At 42.8% G+C, this 11,741-nt stretch overlaps 1 protein-coding gene across 1 annotated transcript; it reads right to left on the bottom strand.

The window, feature by feature from the left end:
* Window positions 1-2,334: 2,334 nt before the first annotated feature.
* Window positions 2,335-7,418, bottom strand: SRSF5 (serine and arginine rich splicing factor 5). Its single transcript, XM_052646224.1, has 8 exons — window positions 7,172-7,418; window positions 6,271-6,412; window positions 5,891-5,961; window positions 5,659-5,757; window positions 5,299-5,368; window positions 4,011-4,084; window positions 3,240-3,350; window positions 2,335-3,148 (listed from the first exon to the last, which is right to left on the bottom strand). The coding sequence occupies exons 2-8, from the start codon at window positions 6,394-6,396 to the stop codon at window positions 2,875-2,877; spliced, it is 825 nt and encodes a 274-aa protein (XP_052502184.1). The 5' UTR covers window positions 6,397-6,412; window positions 7,172-7,418; the 3' UTR covers window positions 2,335-2,874.
* Window positions 7,419-11,741: the final 4,323 nt, after the last annotated feature.

Here is an 11,741-nt window from a genome sequence, read left to right as displayed (position 1 = left end):
AACTACTCCCAACAGAACACCAACTTGGGTCATTAACCACCTCTTAAAAACACTAATTTGTTTTTTAAAAAAAAATTGTAAAGTTATCTGCCACCTATCAACCTTACATTTTACCTATGTTTACTTATCTGTTCAAATTGTTTTCTCTCATACCTGGCTGACATCATCTAGGAGACCTGGTTAGGAAGAACAATTAAGTTCAGCTTTTTGAGTAAAGTATGGCTGAACTTGAGATATATTACACTCAAATTTCCCTTAGAGGACCAAGCTGAACCCTGAATAGCCAATCTCCATGTTGCTGAAAATTCGAGTATAATTTAGTCAGCTCTCTGTATCTGAGATTCCACATCAACTGATTCAACCAACCATGGACCATGTAATACAGCAACAGGTATTTATTCAAAGTCCATATATAAGCAGACCCATGCAGATCAAACCTGCATTGTTCATGGACCCACTATATATAGAAAAATAATTACAGGGAGTCCCCTGGTGGTCCAGTGATTAGTAGGACTTCACGATTCCACTGCAGGGGGCAGGGGTTCAATCCCTGTCCGAGAACAAAGATCCTTATGCCTCACCACACAGCAGAAAAAAGTTACATCACACCACACAAAACCTGCAGTTGGACACAATTGAGCAACTAACTGTAAAACCTGGTCCTAAAACTTTGCTTAGGATTACAGCCACACTCATTATTTCTGATGTTCTGTATCTGGGAATTCAGGCCAACTTATCACTTCAAAATTAACTTGGTCATCTCTGCCATTGTTTAAAGACAGCGCTTTATCCTGTTAAGAGTGGTAAGCCACTGATACTATGTATTTAATGACAGAGGTGAAGTCACTGGTAAAACATCAAAGTATATACAGCATGCCCTTCTGAGTTACTGTATCTAAACAGCCTAAGGGGGAAAATAATCACACCTCTCCATTTGACATCAGCAACTTCTGGCTGAACTGTACACCCTTCAGATACACTATAAAGAAAAAAAACCTAGGTTTCCCACAGAGGTAACCACAAAATGCCCCACATTCAAGTGAATCAACAAGTACATCACACAAACTCTCCCAAGCATTGTGATCAGCTTCACAATTTCATGGCCTAAGTTCTGTAGTCTTGAACACAGGAAAGCTTTCCTACCAAGAACTCTCAAATGCACTGCCTGCTGATGCAGATTCCCACTGTCAAACGCCTGTTCCTAGTGCTGCCAATTCTGCCTTCCTCAAAATCCCTGCAAGGCTGGGGCAGGTAAGTGTAGTTTTGGGTTCTGGAACTAGACTTCCAAGGTTCTAATACCAGTCTACCATTTACTTGTTGTTCCAGGCCCTGGCTCTCCTCTTGGAAAATTTTGCATTAAAAAATAAAATTGTACATACATATATATAAATACTTCTATACAAATACTACATGTAATAGTTAAGTGGTTTAGGATTCAGTGACATTACATCCGCAAGGAACTTAACAGAGTACTACGTGTTACTCATTTTAACAAGTATTTATCTTGACTAGCATTCAATCAAACTTGTCTGAGATATTCCTAGAAGAAACAACGAAACTAATTTCCTAGATAAAGGACTCTAACATTTAATAGAGGTGGATGTAGAACCTTAAGCAGTTTCACTACCAACTGTTTTCCCTTCAACAGACTGTCACGCCCATTTCTCAGGACTATTAATAAAATGTATGTGAAAGCCTCTTCAAGCATTTACATGCAGTTATTTTTAAGTTTTATGGAATGATCTCGGACCATCAAAATCATTTTACAACCTTTAAGTTAGGCATGAAGTATTAACTTTTACAATCTGCTTCCCAAACTGTCCCTCTCTTGGCTATGGAAACCTAAGTAACCTGATGCCAAAATCAGGTAGGGTCACACACAAGGGAAACCGTCATAAAAAACTAAGCCATCATTTGCTTTTAATACTTCACACTCCATCAATCTTTTGACTAGCCTGGAAACGTCAAAGGTACTAATTTAAAAAAAAAAAAAGCTCACCATACCTCACTAAGGTGGCTTCTCAGGTGGCTTTGGTGGTAAAGAATCCACATGACAATGTAGAAGACATAAGAGATGTGTGGGCTGGATTCTTGGGTCAAGAAGATTCCCCTGAAGGAGGGAGTGGCAACCCACTCCAGTATTCTTGACTGGAAAATCCCATGGAGAGAGGAGACTGGCAGGCTACAGTCCGTGGAATCTCAAAGAGTTGGACATGTCTAGGACACACACACCTACCTCACTGCTACAGCATTCCTGATGACGGATTTTAAATGCATCAAAAGTGCATGGGGAAGAAGTAGGTAGCCTAACTTCCTTCAGACAAACACACAAAAGCAGTTTTATAACCTTTTATTATCAATAACAAACAGCTGTCTTAACGTCTTTGCCAGACAGCTGTTAAAGGGTGGGTGGGTGGACACCCTTAACCCTAACAAGGAAAACTCATATTAAGCCTTTATGTACAAGCAAATTAAGAGCTCTTTTAAGTGTCCAAAGCTGTTAATTAGTTTAATTGAGGCATTAAACTAATTTTGCATTAACTATCTGAATAACCAGGAACTAAAACGTTCAAAATTTTTCTAGTACAAAAAAATTAAATTTGCTTTAGTAATAAAAGAGCTCTGTCAATATACACAAACTATATACTTCAGACATTCACAAAAATGTGAGCAGAAGGCTTATCAAAAGACATTTAATACAATTGGTTTGCAACAACCCCTGGTGGTCCACATCTACAAAGATATCCAGCCCAACCCACCCCCCTCCAAATCCCACCCCACAGAAAAGCACATACTTACCAGAATTTTTAGCAAGTATGGTTTGGGAATTTTTTTTTTTTAAAAAAAAGGCCCCTAGGGCAAGTTATTTACAGTTTAATTGCCACTGTCAACTGATCTGGACCTGGACCGGGACCGGGACCGGGACCGGGACCTCTGGCGATCCACAGATGCTGGAGACTTAGATCTACTTGAAGAACCACGTTTCTGGCTCTTCTCAGGCACAGGAGACCTACTAACAGAACGAGACTTGCTCCGGCTCCGACTCCGGCTCCTGGACCGGCTGTAAGACTTGCGACTCCGGGAACGAGATCGGCTACGAGACCTCGAGGAACTCCTAGTACGGGAACGAGACCTGCTTCGTGACCTACTAGAAAGGAAAGAAAAAAAATAAACTAACGAACTAGCAGACCCCCACAAATCCCTTAAATAAAACTATGACTTAAAAATATTAGAGATACCTGTGCCTTTTGCTGCCTTCAATTAATTTGATTTTTCTCCCATTTATTTCTTTTCCAGAAAGTTTTTCAATAGCATTCTTTAAGTCACCATAAGAGGCAAACTCAACTACCCTACAAAGGAAAAATACACTATTTGTAAAGTTACATACTTCTTATCATCTCACAAACTGTTATCAGTCTAGCTTAATTACTTTTTAACGTTCATTTTACTATCGATATTATTGAACAGGAAACTTCAACCTCCCAACGGTGGACATCTTAAGCCACATAATTCAATAGGAGTGAGGAGCTTTCCTGTCCACTACAGGAAGATCAATAACATCTCTGACCTCTACTTTAGCCACCTGATACGACGAGCTGACTCACTAGGAAAGACCCTGAAGCTGGCAAAGACTGGAGGCAAGAGGAGGAGATGATAGAGGATGAGATGGTTGGATGGCATCACGGACTCAATGAACATGAGTATGAGCAAACTGCGGAAGACATCGAAGGGAAGGGAAGGGAAGTCTGGCGTGCTGCAGTTCTTAGGGTTGCAGAGTCAGACATGACTTAGCAACTGAACAACATGACCTCTACCCACAAGATGCAAGCAGTAACCTCAATTCTGACAACCAAAATGTCTCCAGACACTGCCACATGTACCCTGAAAAGCAAATTCAACCCTAATTGAGAACTGCTGCATTTCAGGATGTCCAAATTTTGAGAACGCTAACTTCACAGTACAACTTTCAGAACATTTTAAAAGGCTCTCATATGCCAATACATACTCACCCCTCATTTAATTTAGGTCGATGTGCATCCGCAAAGGTTACTTCCCCAGCTTGTCTCATGAAATCTTTGAGATCCTTAACACAAGATGATCGAGTTAAGCAGAGAAAAGGAAACGTGACACACAAACAACCACAATGTATAAAAACAAGACTACTGAAAGAGAAGATGTTAGATAAAGTACAAACATGGTATTTACCACACTTGTAGTCTATCAGAATTTTAAAATAATATATGTCAGGGCACGAAATAAGCAAATAGCATATTGCTTTTAAGCAAAATGCCAGAGGAAGTTTAGATTTTAACATTAAAGTAGTATTAGTCTATACTGAGCTCAATACAAAAAGAAAAAAACAAAACAAAACAAACAAAAAAACAAAAAGAAACAATACATATTTTTAAAGTAAAGACTAAAGTAGAAATTTTATATTTAAAAACAGAACATTTACAAGACACCAGTTATTTTGTGCCCCATATGTCATTAAAAAAGTTTACTTTACCTTTATTATTATTTCCCTAGGCTAGTCAAGCAGCAAACCATTTATCGGTCGGAGAAACCTTCATGACATATGCCCGACTGGCTCTTCGCCACCCACTTGAAGGATACTACCCAATTGATGGAAGCCTTTAATCGCACAGCCCTCCCTATTAGCAGACTATTGGCGGATGCAGACAGGTTCTACTCTTGTGTAGTTACCAAGGACCACTTTACTGCGATCAGGATTCCAACGACCACCTAATTTCGAATCTTTCAACTCTTTTCGACCAGGACCTCTTATTCGGAAGCGTTACAGAAGACAGCTCTCAACTTAGGGATCAGATCACGTTATCAGCGCTCTGGGATCGCTGCAACCTGGCACTTCAAGAAGTGCACCGATTACGTCTAGACCGGCAAACACAGATCTAGAGGTGGCCAATTGATCACTGTAGGAGCTGACTGGCAAAGTCAACCAGGCCCAACCAAGAGTGACCAAGACAACGATTAGGATAACCCACAGGCACTCCTCGTCATAAGGCCAACGACACAGATAGGCTGGCAAATAAAGGGTTTAATATTTGGTTAAAATTGATTTTTAAAAACAAGAAAATATATCCTCAAAACATTTACATTTGATCACTAGCATTAAAATTTGAAATATCCCCCAATTACATTTAATTAAAAATTTAAAATTACAATTAAAAGTCCATTAAAGATAAAACTACTTTTAATAAAACATTAATAAAAACATTAACTACCCACTAATATTTAAAAAACCACATCAAAATATCTCAAAACTGTGTTTCAACAAACCTGCCAGCTGACTCTTGAAGATAAATTCTCAACTATAAGCCGATTTTCTGTTCTTACAGGTGGAGCATTTCTGAGGAAGAAAATGAGTACTCACAATGGAAGAAATGCAGCAACGTGCACCTATTGTGTTCAGTTGTGGGCAAGTTCAAGCAATCAGGTATGACAAGTCATTCAAATGACTTCCACCAACAGTTTCTACATTATTTTATGACTCACGCTTATTAGAAACAGTAGACTAACACATGAATGACAAAATTGATTATGCATATACAGCAAAATCACTTTTGCTAACAACTTTAGAACATTAAGACTCCTCCAGTAATGCTTGTGCAAAGCAGCCATCCACCATTCATCACATACCGTCTATCATTTCGGGGTCTGCGACTACTAAAACGGTCTGAGTAGCGTCCTCTACCTCTTCCACCTCGAGATCGAGCCCTAGCATGTTCAATTGTAACCCTACAGGAAAGGAAGAAAAATCTCCATTATCCACTTTAAGCTACATTAAGAGATCTATTTACAAAAACACCTAGCCCAATACCTAGCTTATCTTTAGACTGCTAAGTCATAAAACTAAAAATAAAATTATCACCTTTCACTGCAGAGTTCTTTTCCATCAAGTTCATATACAGCATCATCCGCATCCCTGGGATCTTCAAATTCCTAAAACACAAATATATATAACGCTTAACACTGCTTTAAAAGTCTATTCTACAACACATTAAAAACACTAAATACCTGTGAAAGAGTATGTTAATGACAACAGCATATAAATTAAGCCCAATCAAAAAGGGACCGGAAATGATTTCTCCAGCCAGGAGTGAAATTCTTTTCTCCTTTAAGAAAATTCACTACTTTAAGAATGCATATTTCCCAAACATACTCTACTGGGACTCAAAAAACTCAAAAGCACTGCTTATAACAATCTTTACCCACTAACAATAGAAAATTCAACCAGTTCTAAACACTTACCACAAAACCAAAGCCTCTTTTCAGATCAATATCTCTTATTCGTCCATACCCCTTGAAGAATCTTTCCACGTCTTTCTCCCTGGCCGCCGGATTTAGCCTCCCGATGAATACTCGACAGCCACTCATGTCCGGCTAGTACTTTCTGTCAGGAAATAAATTCAATTGAGATAGTACCAGTGAATGTCAGAGGAATGCCTGGTCAAGGGACCAAAAACATAAACAGCATAAAATAAAATGTTTACCCGGTGATGTTATAAACAAGATTGCCAAGAGTGCCTCTTATTAGGCCGGGTCCCTTGCAGACAAAATTAAAACTCGGCTCCCAACACGATCGTTCCCTGGGCCCAGACCGCAGCAACCGCAACGCCCACTGCCGCCTCTGGAACTGCGCAGCCGCACACTGTCCCCGGCTCTTCTGGCCCCCTCCCATCTGCCGCAGTTAGGAAAGGCCGAGAAGTGCGGGCGGAGCCGACCCCGCCCTCCGCAAGGCCAGCCCAATGGTGACTGGCTGCAAGCGCGTCCCGGGAGCGTCACAGCGGGTGGAAGCCGGAATCTCGCGACGCCACCGCCGCGCCTGCGCAGACGGCGGCGGGTGGCCGCGGAGCAGCCATAAAATGGCGGCCTCGGAGCCGGCGGTGGGGAGAACCGCGCGTGCCAAACCCCCCCGTTCCCTCCCGTTCTCCCGACCCCACCGCTCCGGATCACTGTACCCACCCTGGGACAGCCCCGACCACACCCCGAGCAAAGGTCTCGGCCCACTACTCCCGGGGTTCAGACAGTGAAATAAAAAGGCAGGGAGGGGCGCACGACCCCTCTGTAAAAACGACCCTGCCCAGGACCGCCCTTCCACCTTCAGGTCCCCTCACACAATACCCAAAGGGAGACGTGCCCCAGCGCCCACCTCGAATAAACTGCGCTCATTGGACGCCGTCCTCCGCACAGAGAGCAGCCCTGACCACTCGCGATCTGAGCGGCCATGAAGAAGCCTCGATCCGAGAAGCCTTTCCCTCAAAGTGAGCCACTCACCTACCGGACAGGATCTTTGGCAGCTGAGACCCAGAGAGGTCCGTAGTCTGCGATAGAGCCGGCCGCCTCCCCGCAGACCAGGACTCAACTCGTCTGCGTCTCTCCACAACTGACGCACTTAGCTGCTCTCGCGTCCCACAAAATGGAGGGCGCGTCCCTGCGTCACTTCCGGGACCGCCCTTGACAACACCCCTTGGGTCGGGGGACAGAGGTGTCCACAAGGCGGGGCCTCTTTACGGTGCTGGCCCAAGTGACCCTGAGTCCAGGTGGGCGGGGCTGAGGGGCGGGACATTGTATGGGCGTGGCCGTCAGGTGCTCGGGGCTGGGAGGCTATGGCTCACAACGTTCGCACCTCCGAGGCAACGACGTTCGGGTCATCATCCAGCTCCGTCGTGTCCGACTCTGCGACCCCATGAATCGCAACACGCCAGGCCTCCCTGTCCATCACCAACTCCCGGAGGTCACTCAGACTCGCGTCCATCGAGTCCGTGATGCCATCCAGCCATCTCATCCTCGGTCGTCCCCTTCTCCTCCTGCCCCCAATCTCTCCCAGCATCAGGGTCTTTTCCAATGAGTCAACTCTTCGCATGAGGTGGCCAAAGTACTGGAGTTTCAGCTTTAGCATCATTCCTTCCAAAGAAATCCCAGGGCTGATCTCCTTCAGAATGGACTGGTTGGATCTCCTTGCAGTCCAAGGGACTCTCAAGAGTCTTCTCCAACACCACAGTTCAAAAGCATCAATTCTTCCGCACTCAGCTTTCTTCACAGCCCAACTCTCGCAACCATACATGACCACAGGAAAAACCATAGCCTTGACTAGATGGACCTTTGTTGGCAAAGTAATGTCTCTGCTTTTGAATATGCTATCTAGGTTGGTCAGAGCTTTTCTTCCAAGGAGCAAGCCTCTTTTAATTTCATGGCTGCAGTCACCATGTGCAGTGATTTTGGAGCCCAAAAAAATAAAGTCTGACACCGTTTCCACTGTTTCCCCATCTATTTCCCATGAAGTGATGGGACCGGATGCCATGATCTTGCTTTTCTGAATGTTGAGCTTTAAGCCAACTTTTTCACTCTCCACTTTCACTTTCATCAACAGGCTTTTTAGTTCCTCTTCACTTTGGGCTTCCCTGGTGGCTCAGAGGTTAAAGCGTCTGCCTGCAATGCGGAGACCTGGGTTTGATCCCTGGGTTGGGAAGATCCCCAGGAGAAGGAAATGGCAACCCACTCCAGTATTCTTGCCTGGAGAATCCCATGGACACAGGAGCCTGGTGGGCTACAGCCCAAGGGGTCGCAAAGAGTCCAGCGCGACTAAGCAACTTCACTTTAACTTTCACTTTCTGCAATAAGGGTGGTGTCATCTGCATATCTGAGGTTATTGATATTTCTCCTGGCAATCTTGATTCTAGCTTGTGGTTCATCATTACCCCGCCCATAAAACTACCCTAAGGCAAATGGTCACCTTTTTTATCTGAAGTTTTTTTTTAATACCTGAAAGAGTACTGGGTGAGAGAAACTGGGGCTTGGCAAAAAATGTCTGACCATCTCTGACCCCTTGCTCCTTAGCTTCCTGCATAATATTTTTTATAAAAGAAATCAGTCTTTCAACTGCAATTATTTTCTGCATTCTGTGTTAAATATGGAAGCAATATCTTGTGTTTTCACTCACTAAACATTATTTTTGCTGCAATAAGAGTAATCTGGAAAATATTTTCTGGGGCGAAAAACAAAAATAATGGTGCTATCCACCATTTAAAAAGTTGCTGCTCACCCCCAGAAGTGGTGTGATTTTCTTCAGGATTAATTTTTTAATAAAGTATCTTGATTTATTTAATGTTAAAAAGTTTCTGACTTCTACAAAGGTAATTGGTCTTGAGTAGAAGATCATGGCATCTGGTCCCATCACTTCATGGGAAATAGATGAGGAAACAGTGGAAACAATGTCAGACTTTATTTCTTGGGGCTCCAAAATCACTGCAGATGGTGACTGCAGCCATGAAATTAAAAGACGCTTACTCCTTGGAAGAAAAGCTCTGACCAACCTAGATAGCATATTCAAAAGCAGAGACATTACTTTGCCAACAAAGGTCCATCTAGTCAAGGCTATGGTTTTTCCTGTGGTCATGTATGGTTGCGAGAGTTGGACTGTGAAGAAAGCTGAGTGCCGAAGAATTGATGCTTTTGAACTGTGGTGTTGGAGAAGACTCTTGAGAGTCCCTTGGACTGCAAGGAGATCCAACCAGTCCATTCTGAAGGAGATCAGCCCTGGGATTTCTTTGGAAGGAATGATGCTAAAGCTGAAACTCCAGTACTTTGGCCACCTCATGCGAAGAGTTGACTCATTGTTAAAGACCCTGATGCTGGGAGAGATTGGGGGCAGGAGAAGGGGACGACCGAGGATGAGATGGCTGGATGGCATCACTGACTCGATGGCGTGAGTCTGAGTGAACTCCGGGAGTTGGTGATGGACAGGGAGGCCTGGCGTGCTGTGATTCATGGGGTCGCAAAGAGTCGGACACGACTGAGCGACTGAACTGAACTGACTGAACTGAGTGCCTAGTGACTTAATCTGCTGTATTTTAAACCATTTGTCTTCTGCAGTGAGTTTTTTCTGTGAAAACTGTTGAATAAGTTTCCCTACTAGATTTTCTGACCAGCTTCTCCAATTAAAAAAAGTCATATTTCATGAGAATTACTCTCCCTTCTATGTGATCCAGCGGTAGTCTGTGTACACCCCAATAATTCCTTCATCACTGACATAAAAAAGATACGTGTTATTCATGTTTTGTTTTCCAGAAATGCCTAGCATAGAAAAGACTCAATATTTGTAGAACTGGGTTTACATTAACATTTTTTTCTCAAGTGTTCCTGTTCCTATAGTAATGTTTCAACAAAATGACTTGGCAATTTTCCTTTTCCTAAGAAATCCTTTTCCTAAGATAGCCGAGTAGCAAATCTATAGTAAAGGAAAAAAGATGCAGAGAAATAAGATTAAAATAAAATCTATCAAAGTCATCTCTTTGGGAGACTTTCAGCATAACTGGAATGTTTCCTTCATTACATCCCTGATTTTATCTAACTGGCAATTAAAAAAAAAACCCACCTCAACCTGTGTCACTCGTTAAAGCTACCCCATCTCACCTCTCCTAAGCCAATATATTTAGCTTCAGCGCAAGTAGTTTCTTGCTGTTTGGTTTTCTGGCCACACCTTGAAGCATACTGGATCTCGGTTGTGAAATGTCATTTCTGCATCCAAGGATCAAACCCATGTCCCCTGTAGTGAAAGCTTGGAGTCTTAATCACTGGACCAACAGCAGAGGTCCAAGAGCAGGTAGTTTTTACACTCTGAGATGCCACTTTCTCAAGCTCTCATTCACCTACAGCCAGACCTCCACCCTACCTTTCCACTGAACTGCTTTCAATGTTCATCATCAATCCAGCTACAAAATCCAGCAGCCTCTTTACAATTTTCAGCCTCCTTAATGAAAGCTGCCATTCATTCTCCCTTACTGTGCACCACACATAGTGCTTGGGGCTTTGGATTGATCAGCCAATTCAGCCTTCGTACAACTCTCTGATGTCAGTTCATATCCTTTTTTTTTTTTTTTAATGTGTTGAAACCAAAGCTCAAAATTACACTGCTGGAAATGGTAGGACCTTGATTCAGCCCCAGGCACATTTTCTAAGTCTGTGGATCTAAGGGATTTTCTTTCTAAAGTTAAATGACACACTCAAAGGGAAATTCAAAAACCTATAGCATTTTTTTTTTTAAATCAGGAGAGCAAATTTCACATCATGGACAACTAACTTCAGCTATATTTTTGTCTCTGTGTTACAAAGGTGTGAGCTAGAAGGTGTAAATGGATTCAGCATCAACTCTCACTATCAAGGACCAAATCATCTGGTCTGTGTTACAGGTGACATCCACAGGGGAAGCAGTTGAGTCCATCAGCGAAATGTGCAGAGCTGGAATCAGATGAGTGTTGGAATTTCAGGCCCAACACTTAGTATGGGAAGCTCCAGAGAATAAAATAGGGCCTGGCATACCACAGGTCCTCCAGCCATATTTGTAGAGGAGAGAATGCGTGACTTTCAGCATGGTGCTGGGCCTTTCTAAGCCTCAGTTTTCATGTGTGAGAAATAGGTCAATAATAGTTAATTCATAAGATGATCATGAGGATTAGGTGAGATAACGCATGTAAGGTATTTAATCCAGTACCTGGTGCACTCCTCACCTTTCAGCTCTAATGAGTGATCCAGGCAGCCCTCTCAAGTCAGAAGGGACAACAATCACAGGGGAGTTTAAACTGCTGAAACAAGGGAACCCAGCAAGATAGAAGCTTAGGTCCTTTTTCATGACCCAAAATCCTTTGCAGGTAAAATATAAAAGACGAACCTCCCAAAGTCAAACAGTCCATAGCATGTATAAAAGAGAGAAAGAACCAGAT

The sequence above is a fragment of the Budorcas taxicolor genome, chromosome 10 (assembly GCF_023091745.1).
Source record: "Budorcas taxicolor isolate Tak-1 chromosome 10, Takin1.1, whole genome shotgun sequence".
Taxonomy (NCBI): Eukaryota; Metazoa; Chordata; class Mammalia; order Artiodactyla; family Bovidae; genus Budorcas; species Budorcas taxicolor.
The sequence above is the reverse complement of the archived record's forward strand: the minus strand, read 5'-3'. Positions and strand labels throughout refer to the sequence as shown.